The following is a 26,938-nucleotide window of genomic DNA, read 5'->3' as shown; positions in this document are numbered from 1 at the left end:
TCCCTCAGCCCCGCCCCTGCCACTTTCTGATTGGCCTTTTCTCCTTACTGCGGCCGGCCGGTTGGGTGACAGCCGGCATTCCTGGTCTCTTCCCGCTACGCTTGTCCATCAAAGCTATCTCGGCTATTAATTGGTAAAGATGGTAACAGTTCCCGCCTTATCCCCGCCCTTTATTAAAGATAAACCACTCAGAAGCCACTCTAGAGCTCCTCGGCCAAAAATCTTCAACTGAATAGGTGAAGATTTCTGTCGGGCTTGACATTGACACGCCCCTGAGTGGGTTTCCGTGGAGACCACTGGCCATCCAGAGGCCTGTGGGCGGGGCGATGGGAACCTGTGGTCCACAAGGGCCAGAATCTTCAGCCTGGGAGGGCCGAAGCGTGAGGAGCATCCTTGGGTGGCTAGGGAGGAGACCAGAGAAAGATGGAGGGGAAAAAATGGCTCGTTTTAATACATCTTTCAAGCTGGGCGTGGTAGCTCACGCCTTCCCAGCACTCGGGAGGCAAAGGCAAGTGTATCTCTTGAGTTTAAGGTCAACCTGGTCTACAGAGTGAGTTCTAGAACAGCCAGGGATACACAGAGAGACTCTTGTCTCGGGAAAACAAAAAACATAAACAAACAAATCATCTTCCAAACGACGACGACATCGGTCAAATATCGTGCTGTTTTAAAACATTAATTTTCATGGGTCCGGTGTGGTTCTGAGCCTATTAAGCCTATCATACTAATTGATGATGGTTAATAAATATTACTGGACTTGTCAGCTTCATGCACCAGTCTTTCGTGCATTCACTCAGTCTCTGCAATGGTCCTTTAATTTACGTATGGAGCAGGCGTAAAGTGAGCTCTACTGAAGACAGGGCACCTGTGTACCGAGGCTGCCCTGCTGCTCTTACTACAGTCACAGGGGAGGCAGCATGCCCCACTCAGTTTCTTGAGAACCCAGCTAACAGGACAGGTCATAACAAGGAACTGAGTGCCTGTCCATGAATTCCAGGTATGAGCTGAAAGGCAGTTGGATGGAAAGCAGCCGTGTGAGGTGGGGAGGAGGAATATTCCAGCAAAGACAAAGATTTGTCTGCAATGGTGTATGGATGAGTGATGGGGACACGTGCTGAGATGGCGTTATTAGGTGATTTCATCTTTATGCAAAGACCAGAGTGTTCACAAACAGCCCTCCAGCATGAGGAGCCAATATAACCCTGCATGTGCAGACCCAGCCTCAGCTGAATCATGTGTCTTGACTGTGGGCAAGAGCAGGAATAATAGGAGTGTGTGTGTGTGTGTGTGTGTGTGTGTGTGTGTGTGTGTGTGTGTTAACATACGTGCAGATGAGCTTTGCTGATGAGAGTATATGAAAACACCAGAGGTCAACAATGGGCTATTATTCTCCACCTTAATTTGGGACTGAGTTTTTTATTTGACTGTTTGGTTACTTAGTTGGTTTTGGTTTTGGTTTTGGTTTCTTAGACAGGGCCTCTCTGTATAGCCTTGCCCGTCCCAGACCTTGCAATGTAGATCAGGCTGGCCTCACACTCAGAGAAAGCCACACCTCCTGAGTCTTTCACTGAGCCTGGAGTTTGTGATTTCTGTTAAGAAGCAAGATCCACCCGAGGATGCTGCAATTGGGATTGAAACTTTAAGGAGGAATCTGCTTTCTGTCTTTCTCACTCATCCCTGGAACTTTCTACTACAGACACTCCTTCCTCCAGAATGTGGGGCTACTGCCTCCCTGGTATGGGGCTTAGATGAGTGCCTTACAGAATGAAGGGGAGCTGTACATGTGTGGTGCTGCCTAACTTTAATTCCAGTACTAGGACGGGGCAGAGGCAGATGGTCTGTGAGTTCTAGGCCAGCCTGGTCTACAAAGAGAGTCCCAGGCCTAGCAGGATTACATATCGAGACTGTATCAATCAATCAACCAACCAAACAATCATCAATCAATAGCAAACAAAATGGAAAGTAAGTGGAGGGAAGTAGAGACTTGTCCCGGCAGATAGCTCCTTAACCAAAAAGCAAAGTGTGACCATCAGCTAGGAGCCATGCCGCTCTCATGACACATGATGAATCTGAGGAAAAACACCCTTTTTTTTTTTTTTTTTTTGGTTCTTTTTTTCGGAGCTGGGGACCGAACCCAGGGCCTTGCGCTTCCTAGGTAAGCGCTCTACCACTGAGCTAAGTCCCCAGCCCCGGAAAAACACCCTTTTAGTTTTTTTCTTTCTTTTTAGTTTCTGTGTTACTGTTGGGGTGTGTGTATGTGTGTGTGTCTGTGTGTGTGTATGTGTGTGTTGTGTGTGTGTGTGTGGTGTGTGTACATGTGTGTGTGCGTGCGCATGTGTGTACCAGGATACTATGGTATGCTTCTGGAAGTCAGAGCAGCATTCATGATTGGGTCTTTCCTGTCTTGGATTCCTAGGTCTTTTATTTGGTTTATTTTATTTTATTTTAGAAACAGGTTCTCTCTACATAGCTCTGGCTGTCCTGGAATTCACCATGTAGACCAAGTTGGCCTCACACTCATAGATCTGTGGGCCTCTGCCTCCTGAGTGCCGGTAATTAAGATGCTCCCCACCGTGCCCAGCTGATTCCTAGTATTGAGTTCACTTGTCAGTCTTGCATGACAAGCACCCCTATCTTTTCTTTTCTTTTCTTTCATCTTTTTTAAGATCTTACTTTGTAGCCTTGGCTGCTTCGGAACTTTCTTTTTTTTTTTTTTTTTTTTTTTTGGTTCTTTTTTTTCCGGAGCTTGGGACTGAACCCAGGGCCTTGTGCTTCCTAGGCAAGCGCTCTACCACTGAGCTAAATCCCCAACCCCGCTTCAGAACTTTCTACGTAGACCATATTGACTTGAACTCATAGAGATCCACTGGTCCCTGTCTCCCAAATGCTGGGATTAAAGATATCCACCACCATATCCAGGTCCCTTCTTTAATTTAATTTATTTTAGAAAGGGTCTTGCTGTGTAAGGCTGGCCTCCAACTATGGATCCTCCAACTTTGGCCTCTCCAGTGTTAGAAAGACAGAAACAAGCTATTATACTTGGTTTCTAAGAATAAGTACCTCTCTGATATTGTCCCTAAATTCCATAACTTCAATCTAATGCTGAGAACACACCAAGTATTTATTTGTCCCTTATTCAAGAACATTCTATAAAAGATAATGGATTAAAATGAGCAGAGTCTGGATGTGATGGCATAGGCCTGTGATCCCAGCATTTAAGAGGCTAAAACAGGAGCTGGGAAGATGGCTCAGGGTTTGAGAGTGTTTGCTACTCCTACAAAGAACCTGAGTTCAATTCCCAGTACCTACTGCCTGTAACTTCAGCTGGGGGTGGGGGTCTAGTGCTCTTTTCTGGCCTCAGTGGGCACCTGTACTCAAGCACATAAGCACACACACATAGATGTGATTAAAAAATAACTCAGTTCCCCTATTTAAAGAAAAGAAACCAAGCCGGGCAGTGGTAGCACACTCCTTTAACCCCAGCACTCAGAAGGCAGAGGTAGGTGAATCTCTGAGTTCCAGGTCAGCCTGGTCTACAAATGGAGTTCCAGGCTACATAGATAGATTCTGTCTCAAAAAAAAAAAAAAAAAAAAAAAAAGAAAGAAAGAAAGAGGAAAGAAAGAAAGGAAGAGAAAGAAAAAAGAAAAAAGAAAAATAGAAAGAAAAGAAAAAGAGAGTGAGAGACAGAGATAGAGAGACAGAGAAACAAAAACATAAAAACAAAACCATGTCTGGGGTGACAGCTCAATCAGGACGGTACTTACCTTGGGAAAATGAAAACCTGAGCTTGCTTCCCTGGAACCCATGTTCAGAAGTCTGACGAGATTTACAATCCCAGCACTGGAGAGACAAAGGCCAACCTGTGCAACATACCCCAATCCCACCTCAAAGTGGGGGCAAGCTCAGCCAGTAAAGGTGCCTGCTGCCGACCATGATGACCTACGTTTAATCTCCAAATCACACAGGGTAGAATGAATGAACTAACTCTGAGAAGTTGTCCTCTGCTCTCCGTATGAGCTCTGTACAAGCTCCATCTTCAGGGTATGCCTACCCGTACACTTACGTATCAGGGATTGCTTCTAATGATGTCCCAGTGCAATTCAGCTCCCAAAGGCCTCATTCCCAGATATTGAAGGTCTCCATACCCAGTTGGATTTGATTGGCAATAAAGAATTGCCACACAGCCAATGACTGGGCAGGGAGACTGGAAACTGGGGATTTGCAAGGGCTAGGAATGGAGGAGAGAGAAGGAGACATCACCATGTCTGGGAAGAAGACCAGATCTAAAGGCCTGCTAACATGTGAGAATCAGGGAAAGTGGCCACACGGGCCACTTCCCCAACTGTGTTTGGGACTTTAGAGATGAAATATAGATTTTAAAAGATGTACTGGAGGGGAGTGTTTGTAACACTGGGAAGGATTAGAACTGCCTAGCCTGTGTGCTGTGTGTGTGTGTGTGTGTGTGTGTGTGTGTGTGTGTGTGTGTCTTTCATTCGTGAGTGCAGAGAGCTCTGGCAGGTGGCTGGGAGTAGGACCCGGGGGGAGCACAAAGATGTTTAGCCCATTACCGCTATATATGTGTATATAGTATATACACACAAAACAAATTTTTAGAAAGATCTAATAAAAAATATGATCATGGAACTTTCTAGGGTGTCAAGGATATGAAACTGGATAAAACTATGTAGACTGTCACCAAGCAAACAGGACCCTGTTCTGGATGGGAAATACATCAGAGAGGAAATTGGTGGACAGGGGAAGCTGGCTGACGGTGCAGACTTGACATAGTGTAATGGCGACCAGTGTGAGTTACAACCACTGTGTCTCCTGGAAAGTGCTCCCCAGCCAACCACATCATACAGCGATTAGCCGTGTGTGGTGTATGAGTCTTGGTTTTAGGGATGAGCCTGGGTGTTTTATTTTAGCTTAAAATAACCACCTGCATTCCATCTGGGAGGAAGTCACTTTTCCCTGGTCCATCTTTCTAACTCAAATGATAGGGGTCTATAGGAGGCAAAGATGTCTTTGTGCTCACAGACATGACCTAGAAGACTCTAAGGTTAAGCACACAGGGTTATTTCTTCAAGGGAAGGAATGGTTTCTACCCAGAAGGCTGCAGGAGATGTGCTTTCTGGTCTGGTGACCTGTGAACAATCTGTGTGGCCAGCGGCTCTCCAGCACGGGACCCTCTTCCAGACTCCTTGTAAACCTGTTTTTTGTTCAGTCAACCTGTAGAGCCTGTCTTATAGGCGGTGCCACGTTTTACAAGGTATTGTGATGCAGTCACTTCTGATCTGTATTTAGCTTACTCTGCTCCTTAAAGAGATTTTTTTTTTCTTTTTTTTCGGAGCTGGGGACCAAACCCAAGACCTTGCGCTTGCTAGGCAAGCGCTCTACCACTGAGCTAAATCCCCAACCCCTCTTAAAGAGATTTAGGAATTCTTTGCTGTACATTCAGAATTGAGTTAATTATCACAAGAATAGTTTTCACCGGATTGTGCTGGGTCCAGTTAGTCCCTGTAGGTTTAGTTGTTTAGTTGGGGCTTTTGATCGTGAACTTTTTCTCCCCCCCCCCCCCCCCCCCCCCCCCCGGAGCTGGGGATGGAACCCAGGGCCTTGTGCTTGCTAGGCAAGCGCTCTACCACTGAGCTAAATCCCCAACCCAACTTTTGATTCTTTGTTTCTACTTCCAAGCGCTGGGATTATTCACCTTGGCTCCAGGAACTACTTGAGGTCTTTTTTTGTTTTGCTTCTTTGTTTCTTTGTTTTGAGACAGTCTTACATATCTCAGAGTGACCTCCAACTCTCTGCGAAACCAAAGCTGGCCTTGAACTTCTGATCCTCCTGCCTTGACTTCCAAAGTGTCTAGACTGCTAGGGCGTTTGTTATGTCACGCCCAGCTTCCCGCTGATCTTGCTGCTGCCAGAACTGACAAGCCAGGCTGCCTCCCCACAGCCTCCTGAGATACTAAACAGTCTGACTCACATTGGTCTCTGGGCCCTTGGTCTTCCCACACTCACAGCTGCCAGAAACAGTGACAAGTGTCACTCGTCACTCTTTCCAGTGACTCAATGGAGAATAGAGCTTGTTGCGGACGTGGGTTTGATTCCTCAGCACCCATGCAAAAGCCAGGAATGGCTGTGCATGCCTATAACATTAGAGTTGGGGGTCAATGACTTGCAGATCCTGGGAGTCCACTGGACCGGCTGTGTTTTTGGTTCAGTGAGAAACTGTGTCTCAAATAACAAGAAAGTGCAGGGTTTTTTTGGTTTTTTTTTGTTTTTTGTTTTTTTGGTTCTTTTTTTTTTCGGAGCTGGGGACCTGGGGACCAAACCCAGGGCCTTGCACTTCCTAGGCAAGCGCTCTACCACTGAGCTAAATCCCCAACCCAGAAAGTGCACTGTTTTAACCTGGTTCTTCCTCCCAGCCCCATGCTCTCAGAAATAAGAATCAAATTCAAAATATATTTACAGATGTCTTGGCCATATAGGTAGTCTATTCTCTGACTAGATCGTAGCTTAGATAACCCAATTATTTTAATCTACATTCTGCCACATGGATGGTTACCTATGCTCAGGTACTGGGCAGCAGTCTCTTCACATCTTCCCTGGGTAGATCTTCCCACACCTGGCTCTATCCCAGAATTCTCTCTGTCTCCTGGATGTTCCACCTTCAATTTCCTGCCTAAGCCATAGGCCATAGGCTTTTTAATTGACAGGTGATGAATCCATACACACACACACATACACACACAAAGAGAGAAAGAGAGAGAGAGAGAGAGAGAGAGAGAGATCTAGAGATCTATTTCTGTCTCCCTCTCTTTTCTTTTCTTTTTTAAAGATTTATTTACTTTATGTATGAGTACAGTGTTGCTGTCGTCTTTGGACACACCAGAAGAAGGCATCAGATCCCATTACAGACGGTTGTAAGCCACCATGTGGTTGCTGGGAATCGAACTCAGGACCTCTGGAAGAGCAGTCAGTACTCTTAACCGCTGAGCCATCTCTCCAGCCCCTCTCCCTCTCTTCTTGAGACTCAGACACATGGTCATCACCCTTCCAGGTCCTGGGACTACAGAGGACATTCACTATACTCAGCACAAGGTTGCCCCTCTCCATCTTTGCAAATCTTAGATAAAAGCAAACTGGTTTCCAAATAAAAACTTGTGGACTGTTGGGCATGGTGGTGCTTGCCTTTAATCCTAGCACTCAGGAGGTAAAGACAAGAGCTCTGAGAGTTTGAGGCTAGCCTGGTCTACATAGAGGACAGTTAGGACTACATAGAGAAACCCTGTCTCAAAAAAAAAAAAAAAAAGATTCGGTCCCCAGCTCCGAAAAAAAGAAAAAGAAAAAAACAGGAAAGAAAAAAGAAAGAAGGAAAGAAAGAAATGAAAGGAAAGAAAAGAATGAAAGGGGACTGGAGAGATGACTCTGGTTGATTGTCTCAGCTATTTCTCTGGTCGTTCAGTTTCAGGTAGCAAGTGACGTCATGCTGGGAACTGAGCGGTGCTGAGGAAATCTAAGGGCACTTTTGACCTTACCCTTATCAGGGGTGGGTGGGGTTTCCCTCCAGCTCTCTCTCCTCCGCTGAGCTTGCTGTTCCTTTCCCTCTCAGGACCTTTGTATAGCAGCCACCGCTGGAAGTGGCTCACCTTCCGATCATCTCAAGGACATGGTGTTTCCACTCTTGGCCTGTTTTGGTGTTCTCTTCCTGCAGTCGCAGAGTTGGGGAGAGGGCAGCCCATCCCCAGACAAGAAGCCTTTGAGGGTGCTTAACATAGAAATGTTTGGGTCTGAGTTGGGAGTGGCAGCCTGGAGAACAGAGCCGGTGTCTCGGTGAGCTCAAACAGCACAAGTCAGTTTAGCCATATAACACACTGCAGCCGGAACACTAGAGAAACTGGCTTCTTTTCCTTTCTTCCCTTCCCTTCCCTTCCCTTCCCTTCCCTTCCCTTCCCTTCCCTTCCCTTCCCTTCCCTTCCCTTCCCCTCCCCTCCCTTCCCTTCCCTTCCCTTTCCTTTTCTTTCTCTTCTTTTCTTTTTTCTTCTGTTTCTTTCTTTCTTTCTTTCTTTCTTTCTTTCTTTCTTTCTTTCTTTCTTTCTTTTGAGACAGGGTTTCTCTGTGTAGCCCTGGCTGTCCTGGAACTCTCTCTGTAGACCAGACTGGCCTTGAACTCACAGAGGTCTGTCTGCCTCCCTCTGCCTCCCAAGTGCTGGGATTAAAGGTGTGTGCTACCACCGCTTGAGTAACATTTAAAGAAAGAAAATTTAGCACATGAGATCTTAGAGTACAAATTCTAGCTGTATCATGCAGATCACACAGTAAGCTGTTTTGGTTCCTTATAATCCAGGTTCACATCTACAACCTACTTCCAACCCTGCTTGGAGTCAGCACCATACCCTGCCAGACAAGGGCTTACTCTCACAAGACTGCCATAGCACTCAATGCTGGCTGCAGGTACAGGCGGCTGCATGTATTCCTGAGCAGTCGTTGTTTTCAGGTTTCTGTTGCTGTGATAAGTACCACAACCAAATGCAACTCGGGGAGCAAAGGGTTTATTTCAGCTTACAACTCTCAGGTCACACCCTATCACTGAGGGAAGTTAGGGCAGAAACTTAAGGCAGGGACCTGGAGGAGGAACTGAAGCTGCTCCCTGAGTGGCTCAGACTGCTTTATATTCCCAAGACCGCTGATATAGAAGAACCCAGATACAGTATAAATGGACACACTGAGTTAAGGTGTATCTTCTGAGATGGAAACTTGCTGGGATTTTTCTCGTTGTTGGGCGTTTTTGGGGGGTGGAGTGGGGAGTAAGTTGTGTTACATGGTGTTTTTACTAAAGCAGACATGTGAAGGAACGTTTCACTGAAGCAGACACAGTCAAAAGGATTTTCTACTGGGGGGCTGGAGAGATTGCTCAGTGGTTAAGAGCATCAACTGCTCTTCCAGAGGTCCTGAGTTCAAATTCCATCAACCACATGGTGGCTCACAACCATCTGTAATGGGGTCTAATACTCACTTCTGGTGTGTCTGAAGACAGTGACAGCATACTCACATAAAATAAATATTTTTTAAAAAAAGGAATGTTCTACTAAAACAAGCACATAAAGGACACGTGATGGAACATTCTTCACTAACAATATTCATGTATCGGTCTGCCTTACATTGTGTAGTCGAGCTCCATTTGTTGGGACTCCATAGAAAGAAATGCCCCCAAAAAACTTCTGGTGCTGTACTGGCGGCTTCTTGCCCTATCTGAGGAGGACTCCGGCCAATTGGCAGAGTGACATGAGCTGAGACAGACTCATGTACTGAGGCGAGACACATGGTGAGGCAAGACAGGTGATGTTTAGAGAAAGTATCAAAAAGACTCAACAGGGGCAGGAGAGATGGCTCAGTGGTTAGAGCACTGACTACTCTTCCAGAGGTCCTGAGTTCAATTCCCAGCAACCACATGGTGGCTCACAACCATCTGTAATGGGATCCGATGCCCTCTTTCAGTATGTCTGAAGACAGCTCGGTGTACTCATATAGTAAATAAATAAATCTTTAAAAAAAAAAAAAAAGACTCAACAGACCATAAGAGGGGCTTGCTTGAAGAGTTAACTGTACAACGCTGAAAGACGCAGAACACGGGGCTGGGGATTTAGCTCAGTGGTAGAGCGCTTACCTAGGAAGCGCAAGGCCCTGGGTTCGGTCCCCAGCTCCGAAAAAAAGAAGCGGAAAAAAAGAAGCAAAAAAAAAAAAAAAAAAAAAAAAAAGAAAGACGCAGAACAGAAAACTTCTAATGGTCCTGGTCACTCCTGCTGACTGGTTCTGATTTGGCTGAGGCTGGGCTGTTCCTACTAGGTCGTTCCACCGCTGCTAATTCGTGTTACCATCCTGACTCTACCAAACTATCCTGCTGGTGTATTCATAGTGTTTTCCAATGTGTCTAGCTGTCACTACTAACCTGTAAACCTACTGATTTCCTGACACCACACATGGGATTTGCTCCAAAAAAAACCCCCAATTTCTAAACAGGTCCACTTCCCCCATATCCTTTCTTTTCCACTACCTCTGGTGGGTGGTGGACTAAAAGAAAGGTTAAAGAGTTTAAAACCCATCATTAGAAATAGATTTAAGGGGTTGGGGATTTAGCTCAGCAGTAGAACGCTTGCCTAGCAAGCGCAAGGCCCTGGGTTCGGTCCCCAGCTCCGAAAAAAAAAAAAAAAAAAAGAAATAGACTTAAAAAAATTAAAACTACATGTATCTCAGTGGTAGAGCAATTGCCTGGAGTGCATCAGACTGGAGGGCTCTCCAGAATCACCAGCACACACACACACACACACACACACACACACACACGCACGCGCACACACACACAAACGCACTCACGCACACAAACGCACGCACACACGCACGCACACACGCAGCATGCATGCACTTGTGCACACACTCACCCAGTGATTTGCCTTACTTTAGGATTATGTCTGGACAAATCTATCATAAATTGACAATGTATTGAGCACATCTCATTCATTGGGTATCAGATCATAATCCATCCGCACAGTGCCCTGGACTGGAGCCCTGCTGTGCACTCCAGGGACCACATTGCTGGATTCTTTCCGTCTCCTCGCCAATGCTTCACACGATCAACCTTCCCTCAGGTGTGCTCCTTGCCAGTCAGAAGCACATAGCACCTGCTTGGATATCCAATTAAAAATGTATCCTAATTCCCAAAAAAGAGATAGCTTCAATGCCCCATTAAGGATGAGCTGCAGCATGAGGATATTGGAGGTGTGGCCGATATGTTCTCCTGACTTCTTCACACAGGACTCCCAAATGCTCAGGTTTTGCTTTTGTGGGTCTTTGAACTTGTGGCTCAGTAACTGGGAGTGGCTCAGTAGTCAAGGCCTTCGCAACACAAACGCAAAGACCTGAGTTCAGTCTTAAAACCATGTAAAGGGCTGGAGAGACGGCTCAGTGGTTAAGAGCACTGACTGCTCTTCCAGAGGTCCTGAGTTCAAATCCCAGCAACTATATGGTGGCTCACAACCATCTGTAATGGGATCCGATGCCCTCTTCTGGTGTGTCTGAGGACACCTACAGTGTGCTTATATATAATAAATAAATAAATAAATCTTTAAAAACAAACAAACAAACAAACAAACAAACAAAAACCATGTAATAAATCCAGGCATGGGTCAGTCCAGCACGGAAGAGGCAGAGGTACCCTGACGTTCACTGGTTGGCCAGCCTCGCTTATCAGTCAAGAAAACTCCAGGCCAATGATAAGATCATGTCTCCTGGGGGCTGGAGAGATGGCTCAGCGGTTAAGAGCGCCCGACTGCTCTTCCAGAGGTCATGAGTTCAATTCCCAGCAACCACATGGTGGCTCACAACCATCTGTAAAGAGATCTGATGCCCTCTTCTGGTGTGTCTGAAGACAGCTACAGTGTACTTATATATAATAAATAAATAAAAAAATAAAAAAAAAAGATCATGTCTCCTGAAAAATGACAGTTGAGGTTGGCATTTAGCCTCCACATGCATGTGGACACACATGCATTCCCTCATGCATTCCCATACACGTTCAAACACTCCATATGCACATATGCATATATGTTCATATGTGCGTGTGTGCCCCCACATGTATCCACATACATGCATAACCATACACATGCATACACAGATATACATATGTGCACACACATACACAGACATCATGTCTTGCATGGCTCTCAGATGGAGAAGCTGTAAGTAATAGCTTGGATGTTTACTGCATACAGATAAACAAGAAGATGGGACAATATACGGGGGAATGAGGAGTCTGATTTAGCTAATCTCAGTAGGAGCAGGTTTGGTAGGAGAGCAGTTTTCAGGGGGACATTGGGGGAGAAAACCAAAGTGGGCATTTTTGCACACTGTCAACCTTTGCTCTGAGTCTGGAGGAAGGCTCCGGCTTTCCCGTGGCTCTGAGACAATGCAGTTCTTGACATGACTGGACCACTTTCAAACAATACACATTCACTCACTGCCTCACTGGATCCCTACCCCCTATTCTTGCATACTCCTACACATGCACACGTACACATATGTATAAATAACTACACACATATACACACATGTGCATTCACACACATAAATACACACATGCTTACTATCACAATACACATTCCCACATCTATGGATACACACATAAATACATACATATTACACACACACACACACATACACACACACTATCCCATACACATATACACACATGATAATTCACACACTCATGAATACATACACACTTACTACCACACATACACATAAATACACACACACACACGTATTCCTACACACAAGCATATTATCTCAGTTTCTTTTCTATTGCTGTAATAAGACACTAGGGGCAAGGCAAACTACACACATAAGCACACACATGTATACACACATGTGTGAACACACTCATGCATATTTGGTCTCCAGGAGCAGCGTTGAGAGTTTGGGGAACTTTAAGAGGCTTTTAGAAGATAGGGTTGCGGGGTTGGGGATTTAGCTCAGTGGTAGAGCGCTTGCCTAGGAAGCGCAAGGCCCTGGGTTCAGTCCCCAGCTCCAAAAAACAACAACAACAACAAAAAAAAAAAAAAAAAAAAAAGAAGATAGGGTTGAAGTGGAAACTTAAGGGTTCTTTGGAAAGTCAGTTGTGTTGGATGGTGTTTTTCTGGGGCAGACACACGAAGGAGTGTTTTCCTGAAGCAGACACAGGTGATGTTTTGCTAAAGCAAGCGTGTGAAAGGACACGTGATGGATTCTTCACTAACAACACACATGTATCGGTCTGCCTTACATTGCATAGAGTTCCATTTGTCATGACTCCACCGAAAGAAATGCACCAAAAAACTTCTGGTGGTATGTTGCAGCTTCCTGTTGTTTCCTCAGACTCTTTCTGATTGGCAGGGTGATGTCAGCTGGTACAGAGGACTTTTGCTAAGACAGGTTCATATGTTAAGGCAAGTCATGTGGTGAGGCAAGGCCCACAGAGGACACGTGATGTTTGAGGGAGTATAAAAAGGACTCAATGGACGGTGAGAGGGGCTTGCTTGCAGAGCTAGTTCTGCAATGTTTCTTTGTCTCCTGTCTTCACTAATCTTTGCACAGCTGAGAACTTCTGACATTCCTGGCGGTCCCGGTCCCTCCTGCTGACTCATGGAGATTCAGCTGAGGCCTGACTGTCCCTGCTAGGACATTGTCACCTCTGCTGCTGTCCCAACACTACTGAACTGGACTGCTGGGGTATCTGTGAAGTGTTTGCAAATAGATCGAGCTGCCACTGCTGATTTCCTGACAACACAGATGGCATTTGCTCTGAAGACCCATTTCTAAACAGGTCCACCTCTCCTGTATCATAATTACTTTTATTCTCCACTACCTCTGGTGGGTGGTGGGCTAGAAGGGGGGCAAAAACACTTAAGAACCATCATTAAAAGTAGGTTGAAACACCAAGCTTCCGTAGGGTTATTTTCCCTGACTGCTAAGTGTTTTTTACTCACAAGAACTAATGAGCTACCTTGGGGATGGACCCTCCCTTTCTCTTGTTGGCCTTCTACCAGCCACTGGAAATGGATGTGGCACATGGCCCTCAACGCTTAGCAGATGAACTACCTCATTTCGAATTTTGGCATCCAGAACCCCTTATCTCTAGAAATTACCCAGCCTCTGGTGTTCTGTAATAGCACTGATGTTGGGGATGGGTTCTGATGCTTTAAATTAATCCAGCCCCCAAAACTGAGAATCTGCACGTTCAAACGCTGAAGATCCTTGTCTCTAATTGGTTTTTGATGGATCAGTAAAGAGCCAATGGCCAATGGCTGGGCAGGTAGGCTGAGGTGGGACCTTTAGATTTTCTTGGCTAGGAACTGGGAAAGAAGAAGAAGAAGAAGAAGAAGAAGAAGAAGAAGAAGAAGAAGAAGAAGAAGAAGAAGAAGAAGAAGAAGAAGAAGAAGAAGGAGGAGGAGGAGGAGGAGGAGGAGGAGGAGGAGGAGGAGGAGGAGGAGGAGGAGGAAGGAAGAGGAGGAGGAGGAGGACGATGAGGACGATGAGGATGAGGAGGAGGAGGAGGAGGAGGAGGAGGAGGAGGAGGAGAAGAAGAAGAAGAAGAAGAAGAAGAAGAAGAAGAAGAAGAAGAAGAAGAAGAAGAAGAAGAAGAAGAAGAAGAAAAGAAGAAAGAGAGAGATCACTGTGTCTCAGAGGGAGATGAATCAGATTTAGAGCTACAGAAGAAAATTCATCCAAAATGTAGATGGAAAAGGAACCTATGGGGGGCTGTCCAGAAGGAAATAGGGCAGTAGAGATAAAACTCAGATTTAGAAGGTGTTGAGCCAGGGTAATGGTGCTAGCCAGGTAGAGGATTTAGAACTGTCCAGCCTTTGAACTAGTCAAGGCATATAAAATTAACTAGTGTGTGTGTGTGTGTGTGTGTGTGTGTGTGTGTGTGTTTCATTTGCAAATCCAGATTGCTCCTGGGTGGGTACTCGATTGTGTCCTGCTAGGAGCCAAAGTGGTTAGTTAAAATTCACTGCTACACAGTGAAATGGATTTAATACAGTCCTGCATAAATGGGACCCTGAGGAATTCATTTACCCTCTCTAGCACAACAGAATGTTCCCATCTATGCTCCTGAAGGTGGATCCTCGCTATGCCCTCTCTGCCTGGAATCCAGTTCTCCCAGGCCCTCAGTTTTTCTCACTGAGAAACAGCATTTTAAAATCAGCAAGACTCAGGCTGGAGAGATGGCTCAGTGGTTAAGAGCACTGACTGCTCTTCCAGAGGTCCTGAGTTCAATTCCCAGCAACCACATGGTGGCTCACAACCATCTGTAATGGGATCCGATGCTCTCCTCTGGTGTGTCTGAAAACAGCTACAGTGTGCTTATATATAATAAATAAATAAATCTTAAAAGACAAAATCAGCAAGACTCTATAGTGGTGGATCATACCTGTGTCATCCATTCTCAGTAGGTTGGGACAGGGGAATCAGAAGTTCCAGGCCAGAATGGACTACATAGTGAGACCCTGTCTCAATCAACCAGGCAATCAAACTATTAATTGATCAACAGACCAGAAGCCCAGTGTTAGGTGTGGTCAATGCTGAGGTGACCCGGAGAGAGGTGGGACTGGGAGGAGAGGAGGGAGCGGGGTTTTGGTCTGGGTATAAAGTGAACAAAAATAAATTATTGAAAAGAGGTCTACTTTATTTTGTGGTTCAGGCGATGCTTGAACATGCTCTATGCTGACCCCCTACCCAGACCTATGATAGAAAAAACTTTCATAAACTTTTTAGGACTTACTTATTTCGAGTCAAATGCGATGGCATGTGCCTTAAGTTCTAGCACTCAGGAAGCAGAGGCAAAGGATCTCTGAGTTCGAGGCCAGCCTGGTCTACTGAGCAAGTTCCAGGACATCCAGGGCTACACAGAGAAACTTTGTCTTGAAAAATAACCACCACCACCACCACCACCACCACCACTACCACCACCATTTATTTATTTATCGATTGATTGATTGATTCTTGTGTACGAGTGTTTCGTGTACATATGTATGTGTGTGTTGCCTGTGGAGGTCAGAAGACACTAGGTCCTTGGGAGCTGGAACTTTAGATAATTGTGAGCTGCCGCATGGGTCCTCTGGGAGAGCAGCAAGTGCTCTACACTGCTGAGCCATCTCTTCTGCCCCCTAGGACCCATCCGAGAAAAAAGGTTTTAATACATTTTTTGGTGTTTGTATGAGTATGCATGTGCCAGGCGTGTGTGTGGTCAGAGGACAGCTTGGAAGTCACCTCTCTCCCTCCACCATGTGGACCCCAAGGAATGAACTCCGGTCCTCAGGCTGTGGATCTTGGTCTTGACCTGCTGAGTCGTCTTGCCAACCCAGGATACGTTCTATGTAACATCTGTGTGCGTGGGAACACTTCCCTTCTGATCTTTCCCAGGAGTTGACTGACCATCCTCTGAGATGCCAGAGGTGGGCCTCCAAGCCACACACCCCTGCAGCCACTTCCCTCACATCCGCCTTCTGCAGCCTTCCCTCCCTTTCTCATGTAAACCACGAAGCACGGGACGCTGGAGAGATGGCTCAGTGGTTAGCACGGTGCATTGCTCCTCCAAAAGACAGCAGTTCGATCTCCAACAACCATGGCAGGTGGCTCAGAAACGCCCATAACTCTAAACTCCCGGCCAGAGGCCCTGCGGGCACTTGGACACATGCACATCCATTTACATAATTAAAAACAATAAAAAAGAAACCTCAAATTTCCATGGAGCCTAGGTTCGTTGTCTTTGCTGTTACTTGTATAGAAGTGGACATGTATGTTCCGTGTGCTCATGTACAGGCCCAACCTGCAGGGACTGTAGGGCCCAGGGACTGAACTCAAATTGTCAGACTTGACAATAGATGCCTTTACCTACTAACCAACCCCCTTGCCGACCTGATCTGCTGTTGTTATTGTTTGGGGGGGGGTTGTTTTGTTTGTTTTTAAGACATGGTTTCTCTGTGTAGCCCTGGCTGTCCCGGAACTCACTCTGTAGACCAGGCTGGCCTCCAACTCAGAGATCTGCCTGCCTCTGCCTCCAGAATCCTGGGATTAAAGCCCTGTCCCACCACCACCCACCTCTGTTTTTGTTCATCTGGTTTTGGGGAGTGTTTTTGTTTCTTTTTTTTTGTTTGTTTGTTTGTTTGTTTTTTTGAGTTAGAGTCTTGCATAGCTTACGCCAGCGGATGGGCAAGTCCTCCTTCCCCAAGGCTTATATACAAGCAGTAAGTACTGATCAGAAGACTCAGAACAGCCATCCCCACTGAAAACAAACAAAATAACCCTGCTCTGATGGCAAGCTCCCTGCAAGTTGTGCAGGGGAAACATCCATACACAATAGGATAAAATGGAAAATCAGAAGGGCTAAAGTCATGACCAGGATTCCCAGCATCCCCTGGGCACTGGGTTCCATCTCCAGCACTAAATAAGCCAAGCGTGATAGATTGTGCACACCTAGGATCCCAGCACTCAATCCCGAGCCACATACTGAGTTCCGGGACAGCCGGGCTGTGCTGACATGAGCTAGAGTTATTTAAGAAGTGGGGCTTTCGACTGATAACGCAGCCTATCAGATGCCTTCCTGTAGGGTTAGGCAGTTCTAACACTGAGCAGTTGGCTTTGGGTTGTCTAAGAAAACAGACTGAGCAAGCCATGAGGGTCAAGCCAGGAAGCAGCACTCCTCTGTGGATCCTCCATTGCTTCCTGCCGCCAGGTTTCTGCCTTGAGTTCCTGCCTCGAATTCCTTCAGTTATGGAATATGATCTGAGGGTTGTGTGGAGAAAGAAACCCTTTCCTCCCCAGGTTGCTTTTGATCATGGTGTTTTATCACAGCAATAGAAACCTTAACTAAGACATTGGACCACCCTAGATCCTATCTCAAAAACAAACACACACACACACACACACACACACACACACAATGAAGAAGCTGGTGGTGTGCAAACTGGGTGTGGAGAGGAATTATAGTTTCTAATTCCCTGTGCCTTTTACTTGTGCCCTGGGCCTGTTTTCCATGTCTGGTTAGTGATTCAGAGGACAGAAAGTGTGTGGTCTGCCGTGATCTCTGACTGAATCCACATGTATTTGGGCCATGCTGACAATTGTCCTCTGGACTATGTCTTGTGATCAGAAATGTGGGGAGCCTTCTCTTCATAAGGACAGCTGTGAGCCAAGCCCAGGAAGGTGGAGGCAGGGACTGGGAGGTTTTGTTTGTTTTCGTGTGCGTTCGTATTTTGCCTGCATGTATGTCTGTGTGCCAGTGCAGGAGCGGCTGGAACTGCAGTAATGAAGCTATGAATACTTGTGAGCTAACATGTGGGTGCTGGGAATTGAACCCCAGTCCTTTGGAAGAGCAGCCAGTGCTTTAATCAGTCTCTAGACCCCCCTACTTCCTGAACCTTAATGAGACTCTCTGATAGTTATGTTTTAAAATTTTTGTTTGTTTGGTTTTGCTGTTGTTGTTGTTTTTAAGATTTATTTATTTTATTTACCTTAGTACACTGCAGCTGTCTTCAGACACACCAGAAGAGGGCATCGGATCCCATTACAGATGGTTGTGAGCCACCATATGGTTGCTAGGAATTGAACCCAGGACCTCTGGAAGAGCAGTCAGTGCTCTTAACTGTGAGTCATTTCTCCAGCTTCCTGTTTGGGGTGTTTGTTTGTTTGAGACAAGGTTTCTCTGTGTAGCCCTGGCTGCCTTGGAACTCATTCTGTAGACCAGGCTGGTCTTGAACTCAGAGATCTGCCTGCCTCTGCTTCCTGAGTGCTGAGTGCAACACTGCCCCACTATTTTTTTTTTTTTTTTAGCAAAACTACCCCACTATTTTTTTTTTTTTTTAGCAACACTGCCCCACTATTTTTTTTTTTTTTAAGACAGAGTCTCATGCCAGGTTGTGGTGGTGTACCCCTTTAAACCTAGCACCCAGGAGGCAGAAGCAGATGGATTTCTGTGAACTCAACAACAGCCTGATCTACGAAGGGAGTTCCAGAACCGACAAGGATACACAAAGAAACCATGCCTTAAAAAAACAAGACAGGGGCTGGAGAGATGGCTCAGCGGTTAAGAGCACTGACTGCTCTTCCTGAGGTCCCGAGTTCAATTCCCAGCAACCTCATGGTGGTTCACAACCATCTGTAATGGGATCGGATGCCCTCTTCTAGTGTGTCTGAAGACAGTGACAGTGTATTCACATACATAAAATAAATAAAATTAAGAAAAAGAAGATTCACTGTCTTTGCCTCCAGAGTGCTAACATTAAGGGTGTGTCCCATCACACCTGATTCAATTTCTAAGCTTTTTTTCATAATTTATTTTATGTTCATTGGTGTTTTGATTGCCGTTATATCTATGTGAAGGGGTCAGATTTAATGGAACTGGAGTTACAGACAGGTGTGAGACTGTCACATAGTTGCTGAAATTGAACCGGGGTCCTCTGGGTTCCTCTTAACCACTGAGCCATCTCTTTGGCCCCTCCAACTTCTGAGTCTCCTTTAGAAATTCTTGGGAGTTCTAGTTTCTTTCTTGTCTCGGTGAAAAACGCTGACCAAAGCAGCTTAAGGTGGAATAAGGTTCTCTTCATTGCTGCTCATAATTCACTGCTGAGGGAAGTTGGGGCAGGAACTCTTTGTGTGGGAGCTGTAGAGGAAGGCTGCCTGCTAGCCTGCTGTCTGACTGGCTCCCACTCCAGCTTGGCTCTCTTTCCTACCTGTCTGCATCCCAAGGAACCCCAGCTCCATGAGTGCTGGGAACTGAACTCATACCCTTTGGGAGAGTAGCTAGTGCTCTTAACCTCTGAACCATCTCTCCTGCCCCAAGTGTTTTAGTTGACAGCCCTTTGAGGAAGAGGCCTCTGTCATATATATTTGACACATTGCTTGTTTTTTGGTTCTTTTTTTTTTTTTTTTGGAGCTGGGGACCGAACCCAGGGCCTTGCGCTTCCTAGGCAAGCGCTCTACCACTGAGCTAAATCCCCAGCCCCTACATTGCTTGTGTTTGAGACAGGCGCTTATCAGCTAGTACTGGTCTCATCAGTGTCTTCCCCCTGAGTCTCCCTACGCCCTGGGATTGTAGGCCTGTGCATGCCTACAATGTGCTGTCCACTTAGCCGGGTTAGCTTATGCACTCTGCAATGCTTCTCGAAGGTGAGATGTACATGACCAGTTACAAAAAGGGAAGCTGAGGCACATAGCCCAGGTTCAGACAGGCAGGCCGGCACCCAGCTCACATAGCTCTGCCTTCCTTAACTTCCTTCCAAGGGCCAGGGCTATTTGGGGAGTGGGCAGTGGCTGCCTGCCAGTCAGGCATGAGAACAGACGCGCTATCCTCCCTTGAGCCCTCCTGGCTGGCTTCATCTCCTTGGAGACTCTCTAATGCCTCCCCTATCCACTGGCACCCCATTCCTGTCTGTGGTCAGACCAAATACCAGAAAGGATGAATCTCAGCTTTTCCTCAAGCATTCCTCACGGCTGTGGCTCGGTTCAGGCTGGCTGAGGTTATGAAAGTGGAGCCGGGGTGATTGGAGAAGGCAGGGAATGAGGGATGGGCCTTGCCACCCTATCCAGCCCTGGGTTTGCCCTTTTCAGGGAGGGGGAAAGGGACAGTCATCTTCTCAGGCCCTGTGGTAGCTGTGTGTGTGTGCGTGTGCGTGTGCATGTGCGTGTGTGTGTGTGTGTGTGTGTGTGTGCGCACGCTCTATGCTGAGAGATGGAGGGCAGCTATAGTCACAGCAGACATTGGAGGAAGTGAATGCTGGACAAAAGCTTGGGGAGAGGCACAGCAGGGCTAACTATGGTAAGGAGGGCAGGGATGGTCTGAGGGCGGGTCTGCCCATCCCCTGCCTGGTTCTGCCCATTGGCTAAGTGGCTAAGCCTGCCCTGCAGAAGGGAAGTCCTCACCAGGTGGCTTTCTGACCCCTCGCTTTACTCCAGAGGCCTCAAGAGCTGCTCCTGCTGCTTCTGCTGCTGAGGTGGCCGGCAGCACACACGGAGGACCCTGCCTTCCCACACTTGGGTGACAGTTCACAGCCCCTGCCGAGGCCCTGTCCTTGGCGCTGCTCCTGTCCCCGAGATGACACAGTGGACTGTGCTGGTCTGGACCTGAGGGTGTTTCCAGATAATATCACCAGAGCTGCCAGGCACCTTTCCTTGCAGGTGATGGCCGGGGGTCTGAGAGGGAGGCACAGGACCAGGCAGGGTTCATGTGGTGGGTCCACATGCCAGAGCTGAACCTGACGTTGCTCTGGGTCTGCTAATTCAGGCCAATGCCAGAGGTAGAAGCATTGTGTGTCCAGAGGGTGGAGTTTGGGGTCAGCGTCTTAGGAGTAAAGTTGATTTGGTCAAAACATTGGGTTCAGCTGCATGGTGGTGGCATCCCCTTTAATCCCAGCACTTGGGAAGCAGAGGAAGGCAGATCTCTGTGTGGAAGAAGAAGTTGGAAGTCATCCTTCCCTGCGTAGTGAGGCCCTGTGTTGGGCTGTGGGGTGCTGGGGAAGGCTAGAGGAGTGTCAGAGACCATGTTCAAAATTAGCAGCCGGTGTGGCTTCAGGCGCTGGGTAATCTTGTGGTTTGTTAGGCGGTGCAGTAAAAGGGCCCAGTGCCTTGCAAGTCTTAAGGTTGTTTGGGGTCAAGGAATGGGAAGTTTTCTTTTCTTCTTCCCTTCCTCTTCTCTCTGGATATATGAGGGATGAACCCAGGGGCTTGCCCTGTGGATGCCAAGCAAGTACTCTGCTGTTTGGGCTACACCTCCGGGTTACAAGTTGAGGAGCAAGAGACAGGCCTTGGTGTGAATACCTTTACTCCACAGAGAAACCAGATAGGCCTTGGTGTGAATATCTTTTTTTTTTTTTTTTTTTTTTTGGTTCTTTTTTTTTTCGGAGCTGGGGACCGAACCCAGGGCCTGGCGCTTCCTAGGTAAGCGCTCTACCACTGAGCTAAATCCCCAGCCCCGTGAATATCTTTACTCCACAGAAAAACCAGCTTCAGGAGCTCCCCTACAATGAGCTATCTCGCCTCAGTGGCTTGCGCACCCTGGACCTGCATAGCAACCTCATCTCCTCAGAGGGTGAGGGCCTCAAGCTGGGAACAACCAGGTCCCAACCCCTCTCCACATCCGCTGTTTTGCCAGTTGTGGCCAGCTCTTGGGGGTTTCCACAACTGCTGAGCGAGGTGGAATTTCAAGGGTTGGGGGATGGTGGTGGCTGTGGCTTTTGAGTAAGGACAGGATGTGGGGGTTGGGGGAAAGACTAGGAATCTGTGGTAGTCCCTAGCCTTCAGAGTGGGGTTGCTAGAATGCTGGTCCCCTCATCCATTGTCCACTGTGCTCCCATCCAGGCCTGCCTGATGAGGCCTTTGAGTCTCTCACCCAGCTAGAGAACTTCTATGTGGCCCACAACAAGGTGAGCGCATATCCCTGAGAGGTCACAGCCTGGTTGGGGTCACCTGGCGAGCCCGACCTGGAGTGGGGGTTGGGGAGGCAGGAAACCGTGCACCAGGACCAGACGCTGTTGCCCTTGCAGCTTTCTGTAGCGCCCCAGTTCCTGCCACGCTCCCTGCGTGTCGCCGATCTGGCTGCCAACGAAGTGGTGGAAATCTTTCCTCTCACCTTTGGGGAGAAGCCTGCTCTCCGGTAGCCTTAGCCCTGGCTCCGCCCCCAGCCTTTGATTCCAGGATCCTGCTCCCAGAGGCCTGTCCCAGGGAGCAAGTACTTGGCCCTGCAAAAGGAGAACCAGAGTGCAGCCTGGTTTTGGAGGGTCTGAGGCATAGCTGTGCACTGGGGGTGGGGCGTAAGAAAAGGCTGGGCTCTGTTCTGGGGATCCTGGGTCTTGCCCTGTGCCGAGAGGCTCAGTGTCAGAGAGGACTCAGATCAGTTTTGGAGGGTCTGAGGCACTCAGTTCAGTTTGGGGGACTTTGACCCTAAAATGGAATCAAAGGGGCTTCAGCTCTGCGTGGGGGGGTTTAGGGTTAAGGCTGGGGAGAGGGAAGAGGGGCTGAGTGTGAGCCTCTTATCAAAAGTCTAGACTAGGACAGATGCCACCTACTTCGGCAATCATGCACACAAACACACAGTCACGCATGCACATGTATGCACTCACGCTCACACATACATGCACAAATACACCCACCCACATGTCTTTTACTCTCAAACAGGAGCTGTTGGTGACCCCAGCTGGAGTTGAGGGGCAACAGCATGGGGGAGGGTGGTGTGCACATGCATAGGCTGGCGACTGCAGCCCAGCTCTCCTCAGGTCTGTGTACCTTCACAACAACAGACTGAGGAACACCGGGTTGCCACCTAACACCTTCCATGGTTCAGAGGCCATTACCACCTTAAGTCTTTCCAGCAACCAGCTCAGGTACCTACCACCCAGCCTGCCAGCCTCCCTGGAACGGCTGCACCTGCAGGTAGGTACCCTGCCTATTGCACACACATGCCTGGGCCTAGGTCTCCTACTTGTGGCCTGTGGGACTTCTCCACTTGCTCCTTTTCCTTCCTTCCTTTCTCCAGATTTATTTTATTGTTTTATGTATGAGTTGCTCTGTCTGCATGTACACCTGCAAGCCAGCAGAGGGCATCAGATCACATACGCGGTTGTGAGCCACCATGTGGTTGCTGGGAATTGAACTCAGGATCTCTGGAAGCGAAGCCAGTGTTCTTAACCACTGAGCCATCTCTCCAGCCCCCTTTCCATACTTTCAACTGCTCTTGAGAATTCCAGATGTTTAAAAAAAAATCATAAAACAATTATATCCACTCCTTTGCACAGGCAAGGTAAGCTCTGGGCCGTACTCTTACTCGAGAGCCTTCTGTGGCTTCCCTGGTCGTCTATGCCAGACCTCTGCCTCTTTCTCTTCTCCCTTTGGCAGAACAATCTTATCTCCAAGGTGCCCAGAGGCGCTCTGAGCCTCCAGACTCAGCTCCGGGAATTGTATCTCCAGCATAATCAGTTGACAGACAGTGGCCTGGATGCAACAACATTCAGGTAGGCACTCTGCAGCCTGTGCTATGGGCAGCCCCTCCTATAGGATTCCTAGTCCAGGACTTCATTTAGTGAGTACCTAGTGCATACCCAGCCGCCCTGCCTGGCATAAAAGGTGTTATTATATGCTGTGATGTTTGACAGGTGTCTTTGTCCCCTGCTACGCTTTCTTGAGGTTCTAGTACCCAATAGTTATGGTTTTTGTGGTAGAGAGGTAAAGTCCAGGTTCTCACCTAAGCCACGAAACAAAACAAGCTTACCATCTGGGCACACCTCATTACCTCCTCCAGCATTCTAGACAGGTAAACACAGGAGCTCTGAGCCACTCCCTAGCGCTTGGGGCTTTTGTTTTGTTTGTTTATTTGTTATGGTTTATCAAGAAAGGATTTCTCGGTGTAGCCCTGGCTGTCCTAGAACCCACTCTGTAGACCAGGCTGGCCTCAAACTCAGAGATCTGCCTGCCTGCCTCTGCCTCCCTTGGGAGTGATCTCACTCCAGAGTAATGGGATTAAAGGTGCCCACCCCCCACCCCCCCACCCCGGCTTTTTGTTTGTCTATGTAGCCGCGGGTGTCCTGGGATTTATGGAGACGAGAGTGACCTCCATCTCATTTAGCCCTGCCCGTCTCTGCCTCTTGATTGCTGGGACTGAGGGTGTATGCTACAACTCCTAGTTTATTTATGTTTGTGAATGTTTTTGCCTGCGTGGATGTCTGTGTACCAGGTGTATGAAGTACCTGAAGGAGGAGGAAGGCTGAAAGAGGACAGTGATCTCCTGGGTCTAGAGTTAAGACAGTTGACAGCAGCCATGTGGGTCCAGGGAAGTGAACCCTGGGCCTCTGGAGTAGCAGCCAGTGCTCTTAGATGCTGAATCTCTCCAGCCCCGCCCCCTTTAAAAAAAAAAGATTCTAAGTGTATGTAGTTCAGGCTGGCATGGAACTCACTCCTCTTAGCTCCCTTCATGAACCCTGGGATGCTACACTTATATCTACGGCCATTTTGGGCTACCATACATATTTCTTCTACATCATATCGACCCAGCTTCGTTACTACATCACTTTCAACGTGAAATCTCCAGGTTTTTTTTTTTTTTTTTTTTTTTTTTTTTTTTTTTTTTGGTTCTTTTTTTCGGAACTGGGGACCGAACCCAGGGCCGAAATCTCCAGTTTAAAGGTGGCCTAAAACCATTTCTTTTCTTTTCTGGTAAGATCTGTGGGATCTCTTTCTTGAGGTGACCTTTCTGTCACCCTTTTCTTTCATCAGCAAGCTGAGCAGCCTTGAGTACCTGGATCTGTCCCACAACCAGCTGGCCACAGTACCCGAGGGCCTGCCGGGAAATCTGACCATATTGCACCTGGGTCGCAACTGCATTCGGCATGTGGAAGCTATAAGGCTGCATAAAGCAAAGGGTTTGCGCTACCTGCTGCTGCAGCACAACAAGCTGGAGGCCTCGGCGCTGCCCGCGGGGACGCTGAGGCCTCTGCGAGCCCTGCACACCTTGCACCTCTATGGCAACAGGCTGGAGCGCGTGCCTCCTGCATTGCCCCGCCATTTGCAGGCCCTGGTGATGCCCCACAACCGCGTGGCTGCGCTAGGTGCGCGGGATCTGGTCTCCGCGCGAGCCTTGACCGAACTCAACCTGGCCTACAACCGCCTGGCCAGCGCACACGTGCATCCCGGCGCCTTCCGCCGTCTGCGCGCCTTGCGCAGCTTGGACCTGGCCGGTAACCAGTTGAGCCGGCTGCCTGAGGGCCTGCCTGCCAGTTTGCGTTCACTGAGACTGCAACGCAACCAATTGCGGACCCTGGAGCCAGAGCAGCTCGCTGGGCTGAATAAGCTGCGGGAGCTGAACTTGGCACACAACCGGCTCCGCGTAGGCGACATTGAACCTGGCGCTTGGCACGAGCTGCAGGCACTGCAGGTCAGGGGTTTAACTACAATGTGGTCATCCCCATCCCACCGTTGGCCCAGCTCTGAGCCAGGGCATGCCAGAGTCCGGTGCGGGCAGCCTGGGCTGGTTGAAACAGACCCTGTTCAGGCTGTTGAGTCCCCACCTGACTTGTGATCACCCTCCATTCCACTCAATGACAGCGGCCTCTAGGTCCTGGCAACCCAGCCGGGCCCATGACAGGACCCTTATTCCTCTCTGACCCCAAACATCCTAGTTAGAGGTCATCAGGGTGATCACAGATCACTGTGGTAGTTAGTGAGGACCAGAGCCAGCTGTGGGGGCTGGGCCCAGCTGCACAGCATAGCGGAGGAGGCTGAGGTAGGATTGGATTTGAAGCCTGCTGAGGCCAAGGAAAGAAAATGGGGAGGTAGGGGAGGAGGGAATAGAAGGAAAGAGTTTTCAAGGAGGATGTGAAGGATCACCATCTTTACATCCTTGTCTTGCTGAATTGGGGAAGGCAGGGACCTATAGTCCCCGCAGCCCATGGGTAAACAGAAATAGACAAGGCTCAGCCCATCTCTGTGGAGTAAAGGAATTTGGTAAACACCCGTTACTGAACAAGGACTAGGAGGCAACCTGCGTGGGGCAGGGAAGAGGCAGAGGACTGGAGAGGAAGCTCTTGGTATGCAAGGCGAATGCCCTGAGCCTGCTGGGTTGCTGTGTGCCTGGCAGGTGCTGGACCTGAGCCACAATGAGCTATCTTTTGTGCCCCCTGATCTGCCTGAGGCCCTGGAGGAGCTATACCTGCAGGCTAACCGGATCAGTCATGTGGGCCCAGAGGCCTTCCTCAGCACGCCCCACCTTCGAGCCCTCTCTCTCAGGTGAGTGACAGGGAAGTGGGGACAATGACAGTAGCTCAGCTGTCATGCCCTAACGCGCCCCTCTCTGCACAGGGCCAACAGACTTCACATGACAAGCATTGCAGCGGAGGCTTTCCGGGGGCTTGCACACCTACGTGTGGTAGACACTGCAGAAAACCTGGAACAGGTCCTGATCCAGCTGCCACGCAAGGGCAAGGAACCCTGAGCCCTGGAGGTGGAGGAGCCAAATGGCCCTGGCCTGAGCTCTGATGGATGTGGACTAAGAAAGTTCTCAGTCTGGGCCTCAGAGGCTGAGCCTGTGCTGCCCAGAGTTGGCCAAAGCACTAGGAGCAGGTGTCTCCTACAGGAGGGGTTAGGGGCTAAAGCAGCAAGCATGCTGGCTTGAACATTCTGGGGTGCAGACCACACTCTCCACTACAGATGGTGATGGGAAATAAAGTAGATGCCCTCTAATGTTCAAAGGGAACTCAGTGTCCAATGGGACCAACCCATCTCTTCCCCACACCTCAAAGGAGGTCTTTCCCATCCTAAGTCCCTAGGATAGGAAGTCAGTCGGTTTGGTCCCACGGCCTGTGAATGATGTGAGAGACCTGAAGCAGATACGTGGGTCACCAAATAATGTCCTGCAGGG

At 48.3% G+C, this 26,938-nt stretch overlaps 1 protein-coding gene across 8 annotated transcripts; it reads left to right on the top strand.

The window, feature by feature from the left end:
• The first annotated feature begins 20,161 nt into the window (after nucleotides 1-20,161).
• On the top strand, nucleotides 20,162-26,773 carry Podnl1 (podocan-like 1). 8 transcript variants are annotated; one of them, NM_001400941.1, is given in 10 exon segments: nucleotides 20,162-20,353; nucleotides 20,491-20,712; nucleotides 21,529-21,622; nucleotides 21,892-21,956; nucleotides 22,077-22,186; nucleotides 22,830-22,962; nucleotides 23,425-23,540; nucleotides 24,799-25,456; nucleotides 26,159-26,307; nucleotides 26,380-26,773. In NM_001400941.1, coding segments are annotated over 10 exon segments (1,725 nt in total). In that variant the 5' UTR covers nucleotides 20,162-20,308; the 3' UTR covers nucleotides 26,513-26,773.
• The last annotated feature ends 165 nt before the right edge of the window (nucleotides 26,774-26,938 follow it).

The sequence above is a fragment of the Rattus norvegicus genome, chromosome 19, assembly GCF_021556685.1.
Source record: "Rattus norvegicus strain SHRSP/BbbUtx chromosome 19, alternate assembly SHRSP_T2T, whole genome shotgun sequence".
Lineage (NCBI taxonomy): Eukaryota > Metazoa > Chordata > Mammalia > Rodentia > Muridae > Rattus > Rattus norvegicus.
This window is presented reverse-complemented; position numbering and strand designations above follow the sequence as displayed.

What these genes read in the sequence shown, in the direction of transcription:
- Podnl1 (XM_087593975.1), top strand. Translation starts at nt 20,309, where the DNA reads ATGCTGGACAAAAGCTTGGGGAGAGGCACAGCAGGGCTAACTATG. An exon ending in CTGGATGCAACAACATTCAG is followed by an intron (nt 23,541 to 24,798) that starts GTAGGCACTCTG and finishes TTCTTTCATCAG; the next exon opens with CAAGCTGAGCAGCCTTGAGT. An exon ending in ACGAGCTGCAGGCACTGCAG is followed by an intron (nt 25,457 to 26,158) that starts GTCAGGGGTTTA and finishes TGTGCCTGGCAG; the next exon opens with GTGCTGGACCTGAGCCACAA.